We start from the raw sequence: 25106 nt of genomic DNA, 5'->3' as shown, positions 1-25106 counted from the left end.
CACCACGTCGGGGACCCCTGATTCAGAGTGTCAGCGCAAAAAGCCTCAGCATTGTCTGTGGCTCACAGTTCCATTCGAGCTTAATGTGCTTTGATGTGCAATGTCCCCCGGGGAAGTGCATATGAGTAAAGCATTAATTATTATTATTTATATAGGCCAGTCAACATGTATAGCACCTTCCGCGGACTGAAAGCCTAGTCCCTGCCCCAAGGAGTTTACAATCTAAAATCTGCCCTTAGGGAGAGAACGAATGGAAGTGGAACAGAGTGGATGATATCCATTCACTTAGATTTAGATTCTGCAAGAAGGGGTGTGTGCTTAAGGGCTTCGTGGAAAAGATGGGATTTTGAAGACAGTTCAGGGTTTGTATCAAGGGTTGCCAAATCTGAGTTGGGAAATTGCTGGAGATTTGGGGGTGGAGCCTGGGGGGGACAGGGCTTGGGGATCGGATGAATGTCAGGGGCACAGAATGCCCTCAAGTCCAACCTTGGAAGGAGCCATACAGGCCACCTAGATGCCATCCTCTAAATGTGCTTTAGAGTCTAAAACAAAGCTTCTTAAACTGCGGGTTGCAACCACAGATGGGGTCACGTAGGTGAATGTGGGGGTTGCAAAATTTTTTGGGCAGCAGCCGGTTTCTGTAGACCTAGTTTATATACCTGGGGTTGCGTAAAAATGTCCCGGCGAGTGGACAAAGCTGAAGAAGCCCTCTGCTCTAAACCACTTTTGCCGGGAACTGCCACCCACCGGAAACGTTGGCACGTTTCATTCTGCCGAGACAACTCCCCCCTCCGGCTTGGGATTCTCTTGGCATCGCGGGGAAAAGAGGGGCCCGAGTGCAGGAAGGTTGCTGCTCTCATCAATGCGTGGGGTTGTTCTCAGGGGCTCGGAGGCCGTGGGGTTTCGCTCCGACGCCGCTCCGGGCACCTCCGTGGCGGAAGAGACGGCCGGGCTGCCCAGTGGGTGGTGGCGGTGGGCGCCCCGCCGCGGACTGCAGCACCCGCGCTCCGACGGCGCAGAGAGAACCGCGTCCAGCTGCTCCGGCGGCAGAGCCGCCGGAGCAGCTGGACGCGGTTCTCTCTGCGCCGTCGGAGCGGCCGCCCGCCCGCATTCCGAGGCCCGGGGAGGGGCCGGGAGGGGGGGGGAGGAGGAGGAGGAGGAGGAGGAGTAGGGGGAGGAGACCGTCGGGGAGGGATCCGGAAAACGCGAGCGGCTTCCTGCCCCTCTCCCTTTCCTCCCCCCCCCGTCCGACCCCTCCCCGAAAGCCGCCCTCTGCAGCAGGAGCCCCGGCCGGCCAGCCTTCCCGTCCCGGGGCCCGGCGGCCGAAGGTGGAGGCGGCGCAGGTGAGAGGCCGCCGCGCCCTCCGACGGGCGGGCGCGGCGCGGCGGGGGACGTCTCCTGTGCCCAAGGCGCCCGGAGGGATGGGCGGGCGGGCGTTTGCGCGCTAGGCGGGGGGGCTCCGGCTCGCCCGACGTCGCCCCCGAGCCCGGTCTCCGTCGGGGTTGGCTGCACCGGGGCGCCCCGGGAGCCCCCGGCCGGCCCCGGCCCCTGCTTTCCGTTGCCGCGGCTCAGCCCCGGCACCTCGCCAAGGCAAAGCCGAGGTCCGGGCGCGCATCGCTGCGCCAAATGCATCTCCTGCCCCCCCCCCCCGGGCCGATGTCAAGGCTCAGGGGCCAATCTATAGGCTCAAGAAGGACGGGGGAATCCTGAATGTTCGTTTCAAAGGGAGGGGCGTTGACATTTGGGGTTGCGGTCGCAGGCAGGAGGGAGGGGTGCGATGGGGAGGGGAACGAGGCGATCTGGGTGGGGAAGGCCTTGTGGGGACTAGAAATATTAAACAGTTAATGACCTCTAAGCGGAGCCTCAAAGAAGATTTTGCGGGAGCCCTGGGGGGTTCCCGCACTTTGTATTCCCAGCGATGTATTAAGAGTTTGAAAATGTTATAAAACACACCGCTTTAAAAGGGTTTTTGGATACCACGGCTTATAAATGGTTGGAAGACGTCTTCACAGCTAAAGGGGCCAAACAAAGTGCAAACAGTATTTTTAATAACGTTTTCAAACTCTTAATACATCGGTGGGAATACATAGAAAGTGCGAACACTATTTTTTATAACATTTTCAAACTCTTAATACATCGCTGGGAATACAAGTGCGGTAACCCCCCTTCTAAACTATGGGTGGTTCTTGGTCTACCCAGCAGTTCCCATCCTTATTGGCCCCCTGACCCACAAGTCCAAATGTACTTGGTATGGTGACAAACCCAATTGAAAGAAAGGGGCAGCGGCGGGGGGGGGGGACGTGCTCAAATTAACAATAGCCTGGGGCCCCCTTTAACAGGTGTTGTGAGCCACTTGTGGGGTCAAGTTGAGAAACACTGGTGTATGAGACATTTCTAGAGTAGAAATCCATTTTTGAGAGCATCTGCGTTTCAAAAGGGGGGGTGGCGTGATGGCAGTATTGGATTCAGGACTATGGGGTGGAACATACCAAGTGCCTTATCTCTTGGCCTGTTTCCTCCCCCCCCCCAGCTGTTTAGCTTTTGCCCCCTGGCAGAGGCCTATAACTTGGCCAGGAACCTGGAATTATGGACCAGAAATAATCTGGGTGTTCTTTTAATGCATGTGTGTACACTCCATCATCTGAGGTGTGAGTTCAGAATCAGCATCTCTCCGAGCGTGCCTCTTGCACACTCTGATGCACCAGAGTTCATCCTAAGCTGTACATCTAGAGGCAAAGTGAACACTCTTCCATGGGGGAGAGAAGTCCAGCTTTCTCTTTTGCTCCTAAACTTCCCCTGGAACCTGAAAACAGATTTTTTTTAAAAAAATCAAGGGACGCTCTAAAGTGACGGGGTTTCTGAAATATGGGACACCTGAAATCCTGTCCCATGGTGGCGTTTTTGGAATACAAGACTAACCGGTCAGCCTTACCTGGAACCTAAATGGGAGCTGGCGCCCTCTTCAGGCCGTGTCTCCCCTTTGCCACCTTCCTACTCTCATCGCTTAAGCTGAAATGAGAGGAGGTCTTGCGTGCCAGACATTCTTCTGGCCAGGGAGGCCGAAGCAGCATCTTGAGTCTGTGAGGTCAGTCCCAGAGCGCATGCCAGGCACGGTGTGCTTTTGGGGGGGGGGCTGAGCTGGCTGGCCTCCTCCCAAGGAGGTTCCATTCTCAAATAAGCCCTCTGTCTTCTCTTTGGCCCACCGTCCATGCATCCTGCGTGTGCCCCAGTGCAAGTATCAGCCTTATTTGAAGCCATATGGCCATTCCTTTCACCAGTTTTTTCCCCCTGATAGATTACGCATCAAGGAAAAAGTTGGTGCGAAGTGGTTTACCAAGGGTAAATCTTTGTCTCGAGGGGTGGGACGGAAATCAGCAGGGGCTGCAAAAGGCATCTCAATAGAATAATAAGCTATTTTTTCAGCAAGATGCCCATTGTTGACGTTGGAGGGGGTGTGGAAGGAAGGTATGCATTTTCAAAGACCTCAGAGTATGCTTGTGCACGTGGGCTGTACGTGCCACCCTTTCACATAATATCCCTGGCTTTGAGGGCCAGGCCGTGGATGATGAGAACTGGTGCATCGCTTTTGCCTCCACCACAACATTGCTCATAAATTCTCAGAGAAATGAGTGTCAGCTGTTCATTTATGCAGGCGATGTTTCAGGGCAGGACAGAGATTTGGTAGTAGAGCTGCTTGCTTTCTGTGTGAAAGGTCCCAGGATCAGTCTTGGGCATTCCCAGATAAAGGGTCTCGGTTAGCAGGTGTTTAGGAAAGACCTTTCTCTGCCTCAGGCCCTGGAGAGCTGCTGCTGCCGGTCAGAGCAGGAAATACCAAGCTAGATGGACCTTTGGTTTGACTTGGTCTAAGGCAGTTTCTTATATTCTGTTTCAGGGGAAGGATGGTGGCTCAGTGGGCGGGGCATCTGCTCGACATGCAGAAGTTCCCAGGTTTGGTCCCTGGCGTCTCAGATAGCAGGGCTGGGAAAAAGCCTCTCCTAGTCAGAGTAGGGCAGTAAAACACTGGTCTTCTTACAAGGAAGCTTCATGTGTTCACACCGGGGTGTCACATGGTTTATGGTGACCTCTATAAATCACACCCAAGCCAATTACAGAAAGCCATATGAGTTAAGATTGCATTATATTGATTCATCTGCATGAATCTGAATAAAACGACAGTTGGAAGGAGAACAGCATCCTTCCTTTAGGTTCAGACCGTATGATCTTACGAGAGGCATCTCCCGCCCTGCGAATGGGTTTTTTTTTTTTTGCCTCTTCTAAGGCGGCACGGGCAATCTGCAGTAGTGCTTCAACGACCAGCATGTGCCAGGCAAAGAGGGCTCCGCCCTGAAGAGTTTACAGTCTGAAACCGAAAGGCAGCACGGCTCAATTGTGGTTGCTGCAGGAAATCGTAGCATGCATCTTGGCCTGCTCTGAGAGAGCGGCGTTTGCCTCTTGCAGTGTGTGGCACAAGGCTGCTGACGCTTGTGCATTTGCACAAATAATGGTGCGGACAACCAAAATGCCGTTCTGTGTGTATCTGCAGAGCTGGATCCCCAGTGGGTGCTCACAACTGCCTTGTCACAGTCGAAAGTCCCTGACAACAACGTGGGCCGACTGGTCACATGGTTATGGAAGGGTTGTGTAAGGTGACCCTGGGCTGTTTCACTTGACCCCCTCAGCCACACAGTTTTTTCCTTCCCCTTGTCCTCTTTGGTGGACACTAAGATCTAACAAATAAAAACAAAAACAAAGGAAGGAAAAAAGATGGGAAATGAAGGCAGATATAGTTAGGGAATAACTGGGTAGGGAGTGTCTAGAGTTGAAACCACTTTAAAGCCTTCTGGGTCTCTGTGCCCTCGCACACCCTGCTCCCACCCTGGTGGAGTCATGGGCAGGCAAAATAGGTGTGAGGGCAGTCTGGAAGAGACTAGAAGAAGAGTTGGTTCATCTTCGTGGCTTCTGTGCAGTCCCAATGTGTGCCTGCACAGAATACCATTTGATGAACAACAGTTACACATAAGTGCAACTCTGTTTTTTTATTTGCCAATTTTCTCTACCTTTTTTAAGGAGAATCAATCCGGCTTCCAATCTCCTTCCCTTCCCCTCCCCACAACAGACACCCTGTGAGGTAGGTGGGGCTGAGAGAGTTCGGAGAGAGCTGTGACAAGCCCAAGGTCACCCAGCTGGCTTCATGTGTAGGAGTGGGGAATCGAACCTGGTTCTCCAGATTAGAGTCCGCCACTCTCAACCATGACGCCACACTGACTACTTGGTGGGCGTAGAGTTGAATTCCATGGTTGAAAAAGGGTTTTAAGAAGCAGAGTGTATAATAAAGAATATTGGACTGTGAATAGTCTCCTGCAAATATGGGATAGTTATAAGAAAAAACAATCATCGGATATTTCACCTTTTGGCATCGGTAGCAAGAGACCTAGGTTGTTTGCAAAAATTTAATTTTAATGCCTTGAATATACCCAGTCCCTCTCCCAGACTTCAGAACTTACAAAAATTCCTTGCTTTCATGGGATCTTGCCTCCACACCCCCCCCCCACTGCTTTCCTCAGCCGAACCGCTGGAAGAGGAATTTTGGGGAGTCAGCGGGGCAGGAGGAACACAGCAGGACGCGGGAGTGTTCTGGCCATTCCCATTGGGATGAGGAGGACTTGGAGTGGGGAGGGGGGAAGCGATTCGGGACTGGCCATGCAAAAGTATGAGGTTCTTCCTACAGTAGAGGGGTGTGGGGTGGTAATACCTGAAGTCAGGGTTTGTGACAGAAGGCAATGGCATGGGAACCTGGAGGATCTGCACCCAATCTGTAATTGGGGTTCGGAGCACCTGGTTCAAAGTTGTGATGACGGCTTGCGTCGGAGATGGCGGAAACAAAATTCAGAGCAGGGTGTCTGAAGGAGGATGGGCCTGTTTCAGAGCCCCAGCAGCACAATAGAAACCCCATATTGAGAAGCAGTCTGAATACCAGAGGCTGGGGGTGCACCACAGGGGAGAGCTTCTTCCTTTAGGCTTCTCTTGGGTGGCGGTCCCAGAGATATATGGTTGGACGCAATTGGGAACAAGATTCTGCAACCGAGTAAACTCGAGGCCTGATCCTCTGGAGCTCCTCATATGTCCAGAATTCCCTAAAACCCAAGGCCACAAGCTAGCGCATCTCACTTTGCTCTGTGACTGGTGCGCGCTCATGTCTGTTTTTGGCTACGGCCGTGCTGTGCATCACTTCCCACTGCAGGAAGTTGATACTCTCTGTAAATATTCACCGGTGCTCCTTTGTTTTAGAAGCCGGCTAAGTGGCGATGCCCCCTCTGGCCAGATGGGAAGGGTCGACCCCAGGGGAACGCAGGTGTCCTGGCGGGTGGGGGGGCTCTTCCCCAGCCCCCTGGTGGTTCAGGAGGAAGCCGAGGAAGACAGAGGGGAGGGCGGGCTGTGGCACCACTTCCTGTCTGGACTCTCGGCAGGTAGGGACGGGACGAGGAAGTTGTGCAGCTTGCTTGTCTTGGAACCTTCCTCTGAAGCTGGGAAGAGAGATGTTGTATGTTAATGAATGCACTGCTGTCGCCTTCCTGCCACGGGCCCGTCTTCCCCCTGCAGCCGTCATCTTGTTGCGAAACTGCCCTGCGTTTGTTTTTCCTGCCAGGTCTCCCCCAGCCTTGCTGGCTGTGCAGCCGACTCAGCCGGGCCTCTGTATCCGAGTCACTTAGCGGTCGCTTCTGCCATCCCTTGCGTGTCTCTTGCATGAAACGACTCTGTAAGACAGGTTAGGCCCACATGTACCCATTGGTTTTCATGGCTGAGGGGGAGATGTGGGTTTCCCACAGCTGCACCTGAGAAAACATCACTGCTGATACTTTTGAGAGCCAGCGTGGCATAGTGGTTAAGAGTGGCGGACTCTAATCTGGAGAATCGGGTTCGATACCCCACTCCCCCACATGAAGTCTGCTGGGTGACCTTGGGCCAGTCACAGTTCTCTCTGAACTCTCTCAGCCTCACCTACCTCACAAGGTGTCTGTTGTGGGGAGGGAAAGGGAAGGTGATGGTAAGCCACTTTGAGACTTCTTTCGATAGAGAAAATCTGGGTATAAAAACCAACTATTCCTCCTCCTCACACCTCCCCCATTGCAGCCTGCATAGTTCCATTTGTGCCACCGATGTGGCTGCAGTGAGCCATTTTTTCATTGGCCTCTCAAAAGTATACCTAATATGAACTTGGATACATAATTATGGTGCATTCTCCTACGAGCATGCACAGATAATTTCTTTTTAACACCTACGTGTTAAACACCTCACAAGCTCTGCACCTGTTGAATTTTTGTCTGTTTTGCAGCTGTGGCAAGGGAACAGGAGGAATATGCTCCTTGGGTAGAAGCTCCGTTCGCTAAATTAGCTGGATTAAATGTTGTGCCTTATTATTATTTATTACTTACTTGATTTATAGTCTGCCTTTTTCTTTGGGGCTCGACATAGTACAGGATATAAACAGGGCAATCAGAAAGCATAACGCAACCTATGAACAATGTAGTATGGCTAGAATGTCAGAATTAGGGAACAGTGGGTACGACAAATGATCTAAGGCAAGGTATACTATAAACAATACAGAAAGCGTATTATAAGGTGAAAACAATGGAGTAAAAGCAGGTGATGCCTTCAATAATCATTGTTATGGTCTGCTCCATTATTAATCAGCCTTGCAAATCTGACCATTCAAGTGACTAGTCCTCATCAGCATTTCCCAGGGTGCTTGTCCATAAATATTTCTGTTGGCCACTTGTGACCGAAAAATATGTGGTCGCCTGGAATCAGCTCCTACTCATCACAGGTGGCCAAGACTGGTTTAAACATGCCCTGAAAGGACCTTTTAATTGGATGTCAGGTGTATTGTTGTTGTTCCCCCACTAGAGGGCACATAGGTGCAAAAACAGGCCGCTGAAGAACAGGTTACCTTGTTTCCCAGTAGTGGGCTCCAAAGTGCTAATTACCCAATTTACTAGTAGTTTTCTGTGCATGGATTTCTGGGATTAGATTCCAGTACTCAGGTTTGATTAATGTGACTTAATTTAGGGGGGAGGGGCAGGTAAGACTGCTCAGTTTGTCCCTGAGAGGCGTTGCAGCTTTTTCTCTTTGGATCCGTATCCCCCCCCCAAAAAAAACACACACTGATCTCCACCCTGCCTGCCCTTATGCCAGGCCGTTGGCACAGTGCCCTCTATGAGTCAGGCCGTCTGCGGGGAGTGCCGTTTCCCTGCTGCTCACACCGTTCTGTGAAGCCTCTTTGTAGGTGACAGAAGCAGCATTCATGCCCCTCTGTACCTCCACCTAGTTTAGGAATTTCTGAGTAATTGGGGGGTGGGGGTGGGGAGAACCTTGGTAGCTTGAATACCTCTCTATGTGCAAATCCCCCACTAACCCTTCCCCCCCATCTCCGGAGTACAGAGACAGGGTTGCTTCGGAAAAGCTGACTTGGCATCTCACAAACTTGTGTTATATCTGAGTAACCTTTGAGTTCCATTAGAGTGGTATCAACCAATAGCCCCCCCCCGCCCCCCAGGCTTGCCCTTACTTTCTCCACTGGAGGCTAAATTTTAGTAAAAAAAAAAAAAACCCATGGCCTTGACTTTGTGCTCACTGAGGTAGTAAAATCTGAGTCTGGACTGGACCATGGCCAGTGGGGAGGGGGGGTTTGCCCTTGTGGCTGACTGTTCTGCCACACAAAATGTTCCCTTTATGTAGAAAAGCAGAGGTCAGAGGGGAGAGTTCCTCCCTCATTTTCTTTCTTTTTTAAAGGGGGCGGTCATTTCCTCGCACCCTGAGCTGGACGGCCCAGGCTGGGCTGCTCTCGGCAGCTGAGCAGGGTTGGCCTTGGTTAATACTTGGATGGGAGACCACCAAGGAAGTCCAGGGCTGCTACACAGAGGCAGGCAAAGGCACACCACCTCTGAAAGCATCTTGCCTCGAAAACCCTCTGGGGTTGCCATAAGTCTTGATGGCCCTTTCCACCTCCACTGTTTGATTGCATGAGCCCCATTTGGCAATCTGGAGTGGGGCAGCCCACATATAGCTTTGCTGCCTGATTAAGACGGAGTCTTCCGTTTGCAATAAATTTTTCTGCAGGGCCACTCTGAGAAGGGTGAGGGAGGGTAGGAGGCCCAGCCGGGCCACCCGCTCTGCCTCAGCCTGCGGGTCCCCTGACCCCCACCATCACCCCCTCTGCCCCCTCGCACACACAGGACTTTGACTCTACAGATGGGGACCCCAGAAGGTCTTCTGAACACCTACCTTACCTACCTTGCAGGGCTGTTGTGAGGATAAAATGGAGGAGAGAAGAATGATGTAAACCTGTTTGGGTCCCCACTGGGAGAAAGTGGGGGTTATAAATAAAGTAAACTCTCGTCAGAGATTCCTATGAAAAGATTAATTTTAAGGGAAAGACTGCTCTGAGAAGTTGTGGGGAGGGGGTCGGTAGTGGAGACTGCGGAGGATAATCAGTCGGTGAACTTTGGGTGTCGTCCGTAGGTATAAGTGAAGCCTGATCTCGTGAACCCCTGATCACTGGGACCCTCCCCAGGGGGCAGAATGGAGCTGGAGGAAGCCTACAGCGGAGTGAGTAATGGGGGGGGGGGCGGGGGGAGTGGGAAGGTTCAGGTTTTGAAAGAGGGTTGAAGGGAACATTTCCCAAATCAGAGCCCAGAAACTCATTTCTGTATCGCATGGGGAGCAATGCGTGTTATAAATAGGAGTCAGTGTTGGGCAAAGGGCAGGGAATCCATGGCTTCTATCTGAAAGTCCGTGCTTAGGTTAGTTCTTGGGGACGGCGGAGGCAAAAAGGAATCTGAACCCATCAGTAATTCAGCACTCAAAAGATGCGCAGAGAGATCTGGGGTTTGCAAAGCCAGGAATGTATCGTCACCTCTGAGGGGCCCCTTGTCTGTGCGTCACTGTTGTTCCATCCTTGCTAGAACCCAGCGCTGGGTGCCCAAAGCGGGTCAGTGATAGCGATCATCGGTGCTGAAGATGAGGACTTTGAGAACGACATTGAGCCGGTAAGGAGAAGATGGACAAAGGCAGCACCGGGCGGGGTGGGCAGTGTGGCGGAGGCGGGTGAAGATCGGTGGTTCTGGGGGAGAGATTGGCATGAGAGGAGAGGGCACGCCTATGGATGGTGGGTGGATGAAGGTGCTCATTTTCTGCTTTGACGTCTCTCCCCTGCTGCAGAATCCAGACGCGCAAAGCAGCTTGTTTCAGAGCCTGGAGATCCTGAAGAAGCATCCTGCCTATTTGATGGTGTTCCTGCAGCATGTGGTCCTCCAATTCGACTCCAGCCCTGCGGTGAGGCATGCGCAAGATGCGCATTTTGATTTTGGCCAGTACGGGTGTGCAGGTTGCCTCCCTGGCTGGCGCACTTGGCTGTGATACACGGGACTCATTGCGTTGATGTGTGAGGCAGGAGGCTGGACTGGGCAAGCCGCCGTTCTAATCCAGCAGGGCTTTTCTTATGAGTTGCAAGTGGAATAGGCACATTTGTGCATGCGCATCTGCTTGCACAACTTGGCATGCCGCTAGTTAACTTTGGTGGAAGAGCCTCTTGAAGCACTCCTATACCGTTTGCACTGAGAGCTGAAATGGCACAGGCAGGAGAATAGCGTGGTACGGCCCTTGCTGGGCTGTGGACAGGGGAATGGCATAATGTGCATATGCAAAACCAGCAGGTCAGGTTGAAAATTCTAGCCTTGGGGTTGGTGCAGATCCGCAACTTTGAGCCTCACCGCTTCAGAGCTGGCCATCCCATTGGGTGGCACACACGGTAAGAACATAAGAAGTGCCCTGCTGGATCCGACCAGTAGTCTGTCTAGTCCAACATCCTGTCTTACCCCGTGGCCAACCAGTTCCTCTGGAGGGCCAACAACAGGGCATAGAGGCTGAAGCCTTCCCTGACGTTGCCTCCTGGCACTGGGATTCAGAGGTTGACTGCCTCAGAACGTGGAGGTTCCCTTTAGTCACCATTGCTAGTAGCCATCGATAGACCTCTCCTCCGTGAATCTGTCTAATCCTCTTTTAAAACTGTCTGTGCCTGTGGCCATGACTACATCCTCTGGCAGCAAATTCCATCTTTTAATCACTCTGTATGTAAGGAAGTATTTCCTTTTCTCAGTCCTGACTCTACCACCCATCAGCTGCACTGGACGCCCTCGACTTCTAGTATTTTGGGATAAAGAGAAAAAGTTATCTTTGTCAATTCTGTCTGCCCTGTGCATAATTTTACAGACCTCTATCCTGTCCCCCCCTCTTAGCCATCTCTTTTCTAAACTGAAAAGGCCCAGACTCTTCAGCCTTTCCTCATAGGAAAGGTGCTCCAACCCCCTAATCATCTTGGTTGCCCTCTTCTGCACTTTTCCCAGATCCACATGCACAGACACATGTCAGGTGTACCTCGTCGTCTTCCATTTCTGGCCAAGTCGAAATGACCCAGAGAGGTTCTGCAGGGAACATGATGTCAGAGGCTTCTGCCCTTCCCATTAGCTGTCAAACGTTCACAGGTCCCAATTCTCATCTTTTTCTGTAGCTCTGTTACCTACACGTGGACTTCATCCGCCAACTGACACCCAAGGAAGGGAAGAAGCAGTTTGTGGAGTTCTGCCACACCTTCCTGGATAAAGCAGGGGTGAGTAATCTCTGAAGGATCCCCTCGGGAACCTTCTGCCATCTCTCCCCTGCTGTCCTGTTTTCTGCCAGGCGCCTTCCTGCCCTTTTCTCTTGGAAACCTCACCCAACCGGGCTGGCTGTTACCACCCTCAGGCTTTGTTCTGTTCAAGGCATCTTTGGACACTCGGTTTCAACATGCTTAAACTCCTTTGCATGGGTAGCAGTCTGGTTTAAATGAGCCCCGTGGGTGAAATCATTTGTTGCGGCCAACGTCAGGTATGACTTGAGCCAGAGAGGGCAGCGTTTGCATGTTACAATAAACATGTGGCGTTTGTGCATCTTTCCTGCTCAGCAAATCTGCTCAAGCAGGCTGGTCCTGATGTCTGACGTGTCCCGTGGACAGCTCAAGGCCGCCAGTCCATGTGTAACTTCCCTCCTCCCCTCTCTGTCCCATGGTGTCTTCTTCTGTTTGTTGAGGGGAATAAAAATCTTGTTTATTGATGGGGATAAAAATCTTGTCAGGTACACTGAGCTGAAAGGTCGGTCCAGTCAAGGATTCTCTGTTCAGCAGCAACCAGCAAAGTCTTTCTGACAGTTTGCAAGCAAGACTCTTGCCTCTGGTACTTGGGGGGTAGACTGCTTCTGAATAGGGAAGTTTCTTTGAGCTAGCATAACAGAACTTAGAGCTGGAAGAAACCTCAAGGGTCATCTAGGCCATCCCCCTGCACAGCGCAGGAAATTTACAACTACCTCCCCTCCCAGTGACCCCTGCTCTATGCCCAGAAGTTGGGGGAGGGGACCCTCCAGGATCTCTGGCCAATGTGGCCTGGAGGAAAGTTGCTTCCTGACCCCAACGTGGTGATCGGCACTACCCTAGGCATGTAAGAGAGGGCCACAAGAGCCGAGCGCTGGCTCATCCCTTCCTGCCTTCCCTCTCATGGTCTGCCTAAGTTCACAGCCTCAGCATTGCTGTCAGGTGGCCGTCTAGCCTCTGCTTAAAAACCTCCCAAGGAGGAGATGGCTATCTCTTTGTCCTGTGAGAGCTTCCTCAGTGCAGAACTTACACACTTGCTGTGAACAATCGTCTTTTGATTTTCTTTTTTCTTTTGCAGTTGCTGCGCGTCCCTGTCCCAACCCCTGTGCAGTATGAGCTGGGTAAGAGCTATAATAAATAATGCAATAATTGGAAGTGGGGGGCAAGGAGAACAGGAAGGTGGGACCATGAACAACCTTTGTGTTCTCTGCTCTAATGAATTTTGCAACTGGGAGAAGTTGTGCAAATTAATTATCGTTCGCATATCTTGCCTAATTTAGTTCCTGGGCTTTTCAGAGACACGCACACACTTTCTGAGAAAGCCCCTGGGAGACTGAAGTAACCGCAGGGCCATCTGGCGATCTGCAGTTCCGAACAAATGTGGGATCTGTTGCAGGTCTCATCCTGAGAAGCTCCACGTTCATTTTATTTTTTTCAAGGAAGTGTCTAAGCCAGGGGTGTCAAACATAAAGCCCACAGTCTGGATCCGGCCCCTTGAGAGCTCTTATCCGGCCCGTGAGCCAGCTGAGGCAGCCACCCCTACCCGCCCCCCCAGTCCCAAGCTGGGCTGGCGAGGCCTGGCCCAGCCCAACCAAGTGACAATTATGTCATATCCAGGACTCGTAACTAATGGTCGTAACACTTGGTCTAAGCCTTACGGCTGCACGTTGCTTGGTGACTACTCAGAGCCAACCAGGTGGTGGAGATTGTGTATTTAGAGGAGGTTGCTACATCATTGCTCGGGGGGGGGGCTGATTGGTCCTTCTCATCTCACGCAGAACTCATTCTGCAAACCAGGGAGTCGTAGGCAAATGTGGACGGTGTCCCGACCTTGCTAAGGGTTGCAGAATCCCGTTTTTCTTGGTGCAGAATTTTGATTGATCACCTGGGGCGAGCTGCAGGGGTCACACAGGACACAAAATGTTTAGGATTTGCAGCTGAGCAGGTCAGGGCAAACCCTTCTTAACCCTTTACTTTCTATGATCTTTATTCTGCTTTCCCGTCAAAAATGGTCTCCCAAAGCTGCTGAAATAAAAATTCAATATGCAAGTGCATAATGAATTAATAATAATAATATAAATAATTTTTATTTATATCCCCCTCTCCCCTGCGGCATTTCCAACTAGAGGAAGGCCCTCCCCAGCCAAGCTGTGAGAAGGCAGTGACCTCCTAGCTGGGGGGGGGGAGGGGGGTCACATTCCCAGGCAGCTAGGCTGGGGCAGGATTCAGTCCCCGGCAGAAGAAGTTGACCCTCTTGTCTGCAAGATACCCATTAACAGGACAATCCTGGACAGACTGACTCCAGTCTACATCCATTGAAATGAGTAGTCTTAGTCTCAAGTAACTCTGCACAGGATTGCGCCATTAAGCACCCCATGGGTGGTCAGAGAATTATTTTACCGTTTTCCCCCCTATTCTGAAAACAAGCTCCCGTTCTTTAAATGGAAAGTGTCACACATTATCCTGGGATATTTTTAACCCTTAAGGTGGGGCAAAAAGTGTTCTGAGGGGATGGGTGGTGGGCACGAGCTCCAGACAGCTTTCAAAGGGCACGAGACCAATTGGGGGCCCCATCCGTGGCTCTTGGCCACAGTGACTGAACGTTGCAGGCCAGGCCACCCTCCAGATACTGCTGCTAGCCCTGGGGAGGGGGAGCAGTCTAGGGCCCTGCTGAATGACCAAGGAAGCTGGACGCGATGGCCTGTTGGTCTGACCCAGCACGGCTCCCCACTGCCTACTTCAGCCTTTCCAGGGAGTAAGCCATGGGTCTCCAACGTGGTGCCTGTGGGCTCCAGGGAGGCCACCAACAACTTGCCTGCCGAGTGTTGATAGAAAGTGGGCGGGGCTAGGGGGGCTTTTCCCCTCAGGGCTTCTCATTGGCTGAGCAGATTGAAAGGGGTCCCTATAAAATACAGTTTCTGCCTGAATTATTATTATTATTATTATTATTATTATTATTATTATGGACTTGTATCCTGCCCTCTGTCCCAGCTGAAGCCAGGCTCGGGGCGGCTCCCATCCAGTAAAACACCACCGCACAACAAGAAAATACAACAAAAAGATTAAAACCTAGATTAAAACCAACAGTTACTGGTACAGTTGTGTACAAACGCAACCTCTGACATTTCATGGTTGGCTCCGCCTCCTGCGGCAGCCATTTTGTGATGGTGCCCGCCGCCGTTGGTCAGAGTTGCTAAGATGCCCACAGGCTCAAAAAGGTTGGGGACCCCTGGAGTAAGCGGAGCGATCCGTTTGCCACGCGCCACAACCAGGTGGCTGGGCGTTTTCATCCCGTCGCGGCCAGCCTGGGCTTGCCTCAGTGGGATGGCGCGAGTGCTCGGTGGCCCCTTCGGCGGCGGCAACAAAGGCCAGGAGGTCCCTTCCTTGACCTCTGCGGTCCCAGGGCAAGCGGCAGCTCTTCACAGCAGGGAGGGAAGGAAGTGGTTTCCCTGCAGATAGTTTCAGAGAGTAGCCATGTATTTCGGCAGTGAAACAGTTAGATGCGAACCCAGTAGCACCTTGGAGACTGGTCTAACTGGTCTCCCTGCAGTTGCTGATCCTTTCCCCAGGGCCTGGGGGCCGGGCTGGTCTTCTCCTGGTTTTCCTGGGAGGGAGACGGGGCGTCCTCCCTGTGGTCCTCTAGCCTGGATAACAGTCCCCTCACTGGGCACGCCCCTTGGGCACCAGCCGCCAAGCCTGCATCGCCCTCAGGGAGAAGCCTTTCTAGGGCCGGGCTCCGTTGGCATGCAGACTTGGCAGCGAGACCTATTGGTCACAGCAGGACTGCTGAGTAAACACACCTGGGGCGAAGGGCTGGGAATCGATTGGCCAGAGACCCTGTGGGACGGTGGGTATCTGTAAATCGAAGCCACTGCCGCTACAAGTGGCGACAGTCTGCAAGGCGGCGGGAGACTCTCTGTTCTTGTCCTGCTCCCTTTCTGGAGGAGTCTTCCCAGGCCCAAAGGGCAGCCGCTCCCTGCCCCAGTTCCCCGGTCTCTGCCAGTAGCTCCCCTCCTGGCTTTTGCTGGCAGCTGGCGGGGGGGGGGGGGGACGGGGACGCGCCCAGCTGGTGAAACTGTGTGAAAGGCAGGAAGTTTGCAGGGCTTGGGAGTTTAGGGAGGGAGGGAGAGCCTGTCCCCCTCCCTCCCCGGCTGCCCTGGCCAATAGATTAGCTCATCTGCAGCCACAGACCCAGCCTGGCCTCCACCCTGCTCTCGGAGGGCGAGGGGTGTGTGTGAGGGAAGCGGCGCCGCGTTCTGACGGAGCCATCTCGTGGCCAGGATGGGCGACGGCGACGGACTACCAGGCCGGCCCCTCCCGCAGAGCTCTTTGTGGGTTTCTTCTTCAGTGGTGGTGAAACAGGGTCACATCCTGTGGCTGTTTCCTGTAGCGAGAAAGAACATGTGTTTATAGATGTACTTTTGGGGTGGGTGGGGGAGAAGCAGATGTGAATCCACTGATCCAGAAGAGCGATGTACTTTTTAAAAAAATCGTGGGTTTGTTGCTGGCGTCACTCGAATTCTGTGGCTGGAGCAAATGAAGTAGTGTTTTGCTAATAGGTTGATTTTTTAGAAGTGGGGGCAGAGCTCTGAAATCCCCCCCCATCACTGAACCTCTTGCTCGGTCATCATCCCTCCCTTGAGCAGCACCGTTTGCATATTTTCCCTCTTTGCCTTTATTTATTTATCAACTTCATCGGTACCCTTCCTTTCTCCCCAGTGGGGTCTCAATGCTACACGCGTTTCCTCCTCACCTTTATTTATTTATTGACTTCCATGTGTGCCCCTCCTTTCCCCCCAGAGCGACTTACATTGCACTCCTCCATTTTATCCTCACAGCAACCCTGTGAGGTAGGTTAGGCTGAGAGAGTGCGACTGGGCCGTAAGGACTAACAACATCTAAGGCCTGTAATTGTCGGTGTGGGCCGTGATGGATGTGTTGGTTGCTGGAAGCCCCTCTTCTGGCAGTGTGGCTGGGGGTTCCCTCCACCCAGTGGCTTCACGTGAGCAGTTCGAGTGTTGTGTGTGACCTACTTGGAACTGCTGTGGGGCTTCGTGGCCAGCTCTGGGGTCCCAGCTGTTGTGTAGGAAGAAAGCCATGAATTAGTTCAGCACCATTCAGTTCAACACCTAAAAGGACATTGTGGAGCTGGAAAAAGGACAGAGGAGGGCAACCAAGATAATTATGGGTTGCAGCACCTTCCCTGTGAGGGAGGGCTCAAGAGACAGGGCCTTTTCAGGCTAGAACAAAGACAACTATGGGGAGAAAACATGGTGGGGCAAAGAGCTGACTAGTCACAGCCAACTCATTGTGGCCCCATGAGGTTTTCAAGGCAAGAGATGTTCAGAGGTGGTTTGTCATTGCCTGGCTCTTGGTAGCAACCGTGGACAGTGTGGTATAGTGGTTAAGAGCGGTGGACTCGAACCTGAAGAACCAGGTTTGATTCCCCACTTGTCCACATGAAGCCTGCTGGGTGATCTTGGGCGAGTCACAGTTCTCTCTGAACTCTCTCAGCCTCACCTACTTCACAAGGTGTCTGTTGTGGGGAGGGGAAGGGAAGACGATTGTAAGCCAGTTTGATTCTCCTTAAAAGGTAGAGAAAATCAGCATATCAAAACCAACTCTTCTTCTTCCTTGGTGGTCTCCCATCCAAATACTATCTAGGGCTGACTCTGCTTAGCTTCTGATTTCTGACGAGATCACGCTAGCCTGGGCCATCCAGGTATGCGCAGGAGACATCGTGGAGATGTATAAAATTACGCATGGGGAGAAGAAAGTGGATGGAGAGAGGTTTTTCTCCCTCTCTTATAATATCAGTACTTGGGGGTACCAGTTCTTGACAAACTGGTTCTGGACAGGCAGAAGGAGTGCCTCTGCATTCAACCAGTGGTTAAACTGTGGAATTCGCTGCCAGTGGGGGTCCTGATGCCCACATGCATAGAAGGGGTTTTCAAAGGGACTTAGGCAGATTCACGGAGGAGCGGTCTATCAATGGCTACGAGCCATGGTGGGTGAAGGGAGCCTTCATAGCCAGAGGCAGCAAACCTCTGAAGACCACGGTTGGGAGGCAGCAGCGGGGGAGGGCCTCAGCCACCATGCCCTGTAGCTGCACCTCCAGAGGGACTGGTTGGCCACTGGGTGGGACCAGGGCGCAAGTCCTAAACAGCCTACGGGAATGACCCAGCAGGGCCTCTTCTGATGCTCCTACACTCTACCCGGGACCTGTGTTCTCTGTCTGGCAGCATCCAAACTCTCAGTCAGAAGCTTCTACTTGAGGTCCCTGGAAGCCAAGGACTGAGGCGGGCCCTCGGGTCATAGGCCTTGTGAAGCAGCACGGCTGCTTGAAACCCAGGAGTAGCACAGACTATTTTCTCCTCCCTCCCTCTCAGCATGGTGTAGTGGTTAAGAGTGGTGGACTCGTGATCCGGGTTGGTTTTCCCACTGCTAGTCATGAAGCCTGCTGGGTGACCTTGGGCTAGTCACAGTTCTCTCTGAACTCTCTCAGCCTCACCTACCTCACAAGGTATCTGTTGTGGGGAGAGGAATGGAAAGAGATTGTAAGCCGGTTTGATTCTCCTTAAAAAAGAGAAAATTGGCATTTAAAACCAACTCTTCTTCTGTTTCTGTGAGAGGCAGCCCTGCATCACCCAACAGCGGCTACACCCCAGAGCTGCCTGCCCGATGCTGGCCAGGGCAGCCTGCTCTGTGCCAGAGGCGGCTGGCTTCTGTCTTGGCAAGGGACAGCGGCGCAGAGGCAGCTCCAAGCACTTTGCCTTGGTGGGGCTGTGTTTGCACAAACCCACTGAGAAAGGTCCTCTTGAAACAGCCTCCGAATCCCCCGACCCCTCTTAAGCCAGGGCTGCAGGCCGATGCTTTTGTTTATCATGCAGGCCGGCTGCCAGGACAGCTGGGGGAGGGGGGCGGCGGCTTTTGAGGCTTATTCTGAGTTTCCAGGAGTTTTTTCCCCCATTGTACCAATATAGCAGCAAGAATTCCCCTCTGGACTTCAGAGATGGGAACCATGAAAGGAAACACAGAAGGCCATGGGTTTGGGAGCATTCCGAGGGCACTCCTGTGGGCAGGCTGGGATAGGGCGTTGGCACGGGCGAGCTGGCAGCGGGAGAGAATCTTGAACATGCAGCTGTTTGAAGAGAGCTACCCTCCTGCCACGTGTTCGGAAATGAAGCCCCGGGTGCCAAATTTGCCAGAATTCTGCTGATCTTGGTTTTCACTTTTAAAAGACCTAGAACAATTTCTGGTTCTCATGGCTTTACCCCCTGCACACATCTGGGCCAGCCGGCACATCCCAAAAACTCATCCCTAACATATTTTATTTTATTTTACTTATACTACCTTGTGGGGACTTATCCATCTGTTTGCCCTGATGCAAACCTTGTGTTATAATTTATGGGGCATCATCAGACTTTTTGGGTTATTTAGGGACTTTTATTGGGCTGTTTTAATTGTGGTTTTAAATGTTTTAATTCATTTTAATATGTTGAAATATTTGTGAGCCACTCTGAGCCTGGCTGTTGAGTGGGGAGGGTGGGGTATAAATAAAATAAATAAAACAAATTTCCCATCAGTAACCAAAAAAGTGGCAGACTCCCCCCCCACACACACCCCAATTGTTTTGTGCCTTAATATGCACATTGAATGGTGGTGGGAAGTGCTGTCAAGTCACTACCGACTTATGGCAACCCCTTTTGGGGGGTTTTCATGGCAAGAGACTAACAGAGGTGGTTTGCCAGTGCCTTCCTCTGCACAGCAACCCTGGACTCCCTTGTTGGTCTCCCATCCAAATCCTAACCAGGTCCTGCTTAGCTTCTGAGGTCTGATGAGATCAGGCTAGCCTGGGCCATCCAGGGCAGGGATGAATGGAGGTGGTTTGCCATGGCCTGCCTTGGCAAACGTAGCTCTGCCATTGCTCCAGAAGTGGGGAAGGGGTGTGGCGGTTTGTTTTTGTTTGCCTTGGTGTTGCAACCCTGGACTTCCTTGGTGGTCTCTCATCTTGGTAATAACCAGGGCTGACCCTGCTTAGCTTCTGAGAGCTGCTGAGATCAGGCTAGCCTGGGTCTGTCCAGGTCAGGGCATATTGAATACAATGTGTAAACCTGCTCCTCCTGATGAGCTTGTTCAGAATAATGTGTAAGAGACTTAAGTTGGGTACTGGATTCAAATGTCTCCTTGATCACAAACTCACTGGGTGGCCTTAGGTTAGCTCGTCTCTCTGCCTTGGTCCTTTCATTTACAGTGTGAGGGAAGTGAAACTGGTCTGCCTTGCAGGCTTGATTACAAGAATGATTGGAAGGATGTATGAAGCTTGTTGAACTGAACGAAAGCACTGAATAAGCAAGACGTTTCTAGTTCTCATGACATTTTGCATGCTAAATTCTTGCCTACCGGTCCTTTTGTACCACATTTTACACCAAATGATTCTAAATTCTTCTTTTGAGAAGGTTTACACATAAATACACATGTTGCATACTGTGTAAAAATTCGATTGCCTTGTGCTAAATTTGCAACAGTGTCTTCTGGAAGAAAATTGTAAGGACGTTTTTTAAACATTCGGCACCCTAGTTCATGTTGTCTTCCTGTAGGAGAGAAACTTGGGGAGTTTGGGCAGCCAGTGCTGGCAACAGGAGCCAATCCTCTCGAGTGTCAAAGGGGGATTCTCCCGTGTTGCTGAATTTGCCTGGGGACGTCAAGTCGAGCTTTTCCCTGGAGAGTCTTGTCAAGTGTCCAGCTTTGCGAGGTGCCTCATCTGGATTCTCTTTTCTTCCACCTACAGAGCGAACCCGGCCGGACCTTCTTCCTGATGACACGCAGAAGAAATTCCTGCTGGACATCCAGGCATTCCAAGAGCCAGAGATCTCCCGGCAGCTGGAGGACTTCAGGTCTGTCCCTGTGGTCTTCAGGCATCAAGGACGCGGCAGAGGGAGATGGGGAGGACGAAGCTGGAACGAGGGTGGCAGTGGCCTGTGAGATTGGTTCAGGGAAACCATCTGCCAAGTAAGCCCTGTGCCTCCATCCAGGGGTGCTGCCCAGACTTGGAGCCAGAAATCTTGGGTGGCCTAAACAGGTGTGTCTCCCCCCCCCCCCCAAGAGAGTGTTGGGTGCGCTGTCATTCAGGGAGGTCTGTGCGATGTTCTCACTGCAGACTCCTGGGGATCTCCGGAACATGTCACAGGCTTGGGGCCGGGGGTGTCGATGGGGCAGGCAAGCTCCAGAACTCGTTGGCTGTGATGTAGAGAAACAGCCTCAATTTCCCGCAGGGAGAAACGGAAGATGGGGATGACCCCTGGGGAGCCGGAGCTCTCTGAGCTGGAAAGTTACCGGACCAAAGACAAAGGGATCCGCGAGGCCAAGGAGAAGCAGCTGGCAGAGATCCTGCTGGGCCGGCTTGAAGAGATGCAGTGAGTCCTCCAGCCTGATTACCCCCTCCCCAAGCTGATCGGTGGACCCATCTGTCCAAGTCCTCCCCTGCCCTTGAATGGTTCCTGCCAGTTTTCTACCCCTGGCCTTCGACACACCAGTCCTCCTCCAGTAGACCAGAGCAAGGGACCAAATCAAAATCCTGACCCAACTCCAGCTCAGTGCCCCCCCCCGCCCTCTTCTGCCCCCATTCTTGGATAATACCAGTGGGGGAAGAAGAAATGGGTGGAAGATCAGCAGATCAGTTGCCCCCTTCAACACGTATTTTTTCTTTGTGCTTGTTCCAGCATGTCCTTCTGGTTTTCTATCTGGTGTCTTTTTCATCCCCTTCCATGCTTCCCCCCCGCCCCAGTTACTGGTCCTGTCCGGTCTTCAGACCTGAAAAACACCCCCTCCCCGACCAGTGTCTGCATAGACAACCGGGTGGCCCTGCTCCCCTTCCCCCTCCCCTTTTTCCCAGGAGCTGAGCTTCTGGCTCCTGGCGTCTGTCCCAGTTTGGACTGGGACCCGAGCCAGGAATGGGCCGCTGGCTCTGCTCTCTGAGAAGTGGGGGCCGTGGCCTAGAATGGCTGGCTGTGGCCTCCCCCCTTTCCTCCCCGCCCTCTTTGCTGCCAAGTTTCTACCAGATAATGGAAAACAGCTGGTGAGGGGAGGAAGGGGGGGGCCTCGTCCTCCACCCGTCTCAGACTCTTGCCTTCTCTTGCATCATCCTGGTGGGGTGTTATAAACTCCCCGCTTACCCTCTTCTCCTCTTCATTTGCTGCATCCCCACGTGGACCAGCAGCCGCCGCCGCATCCCCGCTCGAGGCTTCTCTGAGCATCTTTTAGTTTAGAACATGCTCAGTTGCTTTGTGAGTGTCTCACCAAACGAGGATGGGGCTGAAGTTCTGGTAAGTAAAGAGGCAGGCTGGGTAGGAAGGAGATGGGCCCAAAATGCAACTGCTGCTGGGGTGGGGGTTGCTTATTTTCTTCAGTCGTTGGGAGGCAGTGTGCCGCATTGGACCAGGGAACCCAGGGTTCAAGTCCTGGCTCAGTTGTGAAGTCTGCGGGGTGACCTGCACTGGCAGTTGGGCCTCTCTTGCAGGGCTGTTGTGGAGATTCTGTTGGGGAGGAAATAACTTTGTTGGCAGCCCTGAGTGCCTCAGTATTTTATTTATTTGCTTCACTTATACCCTGTTTTTTCCCCATTGGGGACCCAAAGCAGCTTACAATATTCCTCCATTTTATCTTCGTAACAACCCTGTGAGGTAGGTCGGCTCATAGTGTGTGACTGGCCCAAGGTCACCTGGCAAGTTTCCATGGCAGAGATGGGGATTTGAACCTTGGTCTCCCAGAACTTAGTTTGTCACTAACCACTACACCGCACTGCTGATGTAAACTTAATCATTTAGAAATGTAAGATTCACAGGCGGTTCCTTCTCTCTCTCTCTCTCTCTCTCCTTTGAAATATCAGCCTCACCATTTCTGCCGACGAGGAGAAAAGGTACGTAATGGAGGGAAGGGTTGGAGAGCTCTGGGGTGGTTTGCAGGGTGGGATGGGGGGGTGTAAAACTGGGGGGGGGTTGCTTCTGAGCTGTGGCCTGTACAGAAGCGCTGCTGCTGCCGGATGTGGCGTTCAGCAAACTTAGCTCTGCCGTTGCTCCGGAAGTGGGGAAGGGGTGTGGCTGTTTGTTTTTTAACCCTTGCAGCCTGACAAACACACCGGTCCTTCTTGTATCTTTAAGAAATGGCAGCATTTTGAGTCACACCATGGGCCTGTCTAGCCCTGGGCTGTTTACCCCGACTGGCTAGACCTCTCCCGGATCTAAGCCAAAGTCCTTCCCAGCAGTCCTTTTTGAAACTGGAATGTCAGAAATCGAACCTGGGACCTGATTTGTGCAAAGCTATCGAACTGAGCTAAGGGGCTTCTTGCTGCTTCCTCTGGGATTGGTGTGCAACTTGGTGTTGGGGGGTGGGCTCCCTTCCTCCCTGGGGAAAATTTGTGGGTTGGGACAGGATATGACTTTGTCATTTCAGTGGCTTAGCCAGCTTTGGGTTAATGGAAATGCTGGAGGTGACAGATGTTCGTGTGGTTTGACCCTAGTGTGATCCTGTTTCCCCCCTCCCCCCTTCATGGTGGTTGGGGGTCAGCCTATAGGGAAACCAGTTCTTCCCCTTCCCCTTCTGGAACCTACTCTGTATAGGATTCTTTTTAATTATTTGGTTATGCCCCCCCACTCTTGACGTGTGGGGTGCGTGAAGGGCCGTCAAGTCACAGCCGATTTACAGCAGCCCCAGCAAGGGGCTTTCAAGGCAAGTGCGAAGCAGAGGTGGTTTGCCATTGCCTTCCTCTGCAGAGTCTGCCTTGGTGGTCTCCCTTCCAAGTACCGACCCAGCTTAGCTTCCGAGATCTGACGAGATTGGGTTATACCATGCCGCCTTCCCTCCGTCCCTTGACATGGCAACGTGAAATAACCACATTGATGCAAGGTCTTGCCCCACGTGAATGCTTTTGTGGGATGCCGACACTGTTATTATTATTATTAGTAGCAGTGTTAATTAAATTTCCACCCAGCTCTATCCTGGCCTGGGCTGGGCTCAGAATAGCCATTCTGAAAGAGCATGGGGGGGGGGGGAGTGAGAGAGAAAGAAATGACAAATGCCATGACTAAATTTGAGCTGATGCTGAGGAACGCATGAAGTGATAATGAGGAATGCCTCTGGCTGTGTGCAGAGTTCCTTGAGTACTGAGTAACTGCCTGTGTCTGCTTCAGGGCAAAGTTCCCGAAGGCCAGGGACACCTGAATCCTGACCAGTCTTTTGGAAATACCTCTGAGCCTGTACAGAGTGACGCTGTCCGACCACTGAGGAAGCCGAGCTTTTCCTCTCTAAAACATTGCCCGTTGAATGTGGTGCTGAAGGGCTGGAGCTGTTAGATAAAGACCAATAGTAACATTAAGAGGCCTCCCCCACCCCATTTACATCACCCTTTGCTAGGTCACTGTAGCCCGCCTTGAAACCCAGAGCGGACTGCCCTTCTGACAAGTCCCTTCCGGCTTTGACACCGTCTCCTGGCCGCCCTCCATTTCTCGTTTCTGTTCTGTCCCCCCCAGCTCTGCCATTTTCACTGCTATCGTGACATACATGAAGTACCTGGGGGTTAAGACCAAGGGAGCCGACAGCAAGAAATCCAGGCCCAACTTCTTCCGCAAGAAGGTGAGTGAAGGAGAAGAGGGCTGGGTTGTCCATGCCTGTGCTTTTTATTTTCGCTGGGTAATTTTCTGTTATTTTTTAAGGATTCAGGCCAGAAGGGCAGCACATGTTCATGGCCCTCTTCCACTAATGTGAGTGAGGGGTCCTTGAGAAATGGGGTGTAAAAACTGGCTTCCTGAAAGTCTTGGCTTTCCTTCTTTTTTTCTTTTTTTAACAAAAAAGGTTCAGCTTTGCAGATACAAGATCTAATAGTGTTTATGCACGTATGTAGCACATTGCGTACATGATTTTTGTTACAAGCCTTACAACTGGGGTTTCCAGCCTCCAGGTGGAACCTGGGGATCTCCCAGAATTACAGCTCATCTCCAGACTACAGAGATCAGTTCCCCTGGAGAAAATGGACGCTTTGGAGGGTGGACTGGGTGGCATTGTACCCCTGAGGTCCCTGCCCTCCCCAGGCTCCACCCCCAAAATTTCCAGGAATTTCCCAACCTGGAGTTGGCAACCCTGCTTACAAGACATGAAGCTGCCTTATACTGGATCAGACCTTTGGCCCATCAAGATCAGTACTGGCTACTCAGACTGGCAGAGGCTCTCCAGGGTCTCAGGCAGAGGAGACACAGGAGATTGAACCTGGGACCTTTTATATACCAAGAACATACTCTGCCCCTGAGCCAAAGCCCCTCTCCAAGCCTGCAAGATAGAAAGTGCCGTCAAGTCATGGCCAACTTATGGTGATCCCTTAGGGGGTTTTCAAGACAAGCGGCATTCAGAGGTGTGTTGCAGTTGCCTGCCTCTG

At 52.2% G+C, this 25106-nt stretch overlaps 1 protein-coding gene across 1 annotated transcript in view; it reads left to right on the top strand.

The window, feature by feature from the left end:
- The first annotated feature begins 20476 nt into the window (after positions 1 to 20476).
- Positions 20477 to 25106, top strand: part of ARHGEF1 (Rho guanine nucleotide exchange factor 1) — a 32158-nt gene continuing 27528 nt past the window's right edge. Inside the window, 4 exon segments of the mRNA XM_056847514.1 lie at positions 20477 to 20577; positions 20956 to 21096; positions 22569 to 22598; positions 24208 to 24310. Of these exon segments, the coding sequence (XP_056703492.1) occupies positions 20969 to 21096; positions 22569 to 22598; positions 24208 to 24310 (261 nt within the window). The 5' untranslated portion in view covers positions 20477 to 20577; positions 20956 to 20968.

Source organism: Euleptes europaea, chromosome 3 (genome assembly GCF_029931775.1).
Source record: "Euleptes europaea isolate rEulEur1 chromosome 3, rEulEur1.hap1, whole genome shotgun sequence".
Taxonomy (NCBI): Eukaryota; Metazoa; Chordata; class Lepidosauria; order Squamata; family Sphaerodactylidae; genus Euleptes; species Euleptes europaea.
Note: the sequence above shows the minus strand (reverse complement) of the source record. Positions and strands in the feature narration are given on the sequence as shown.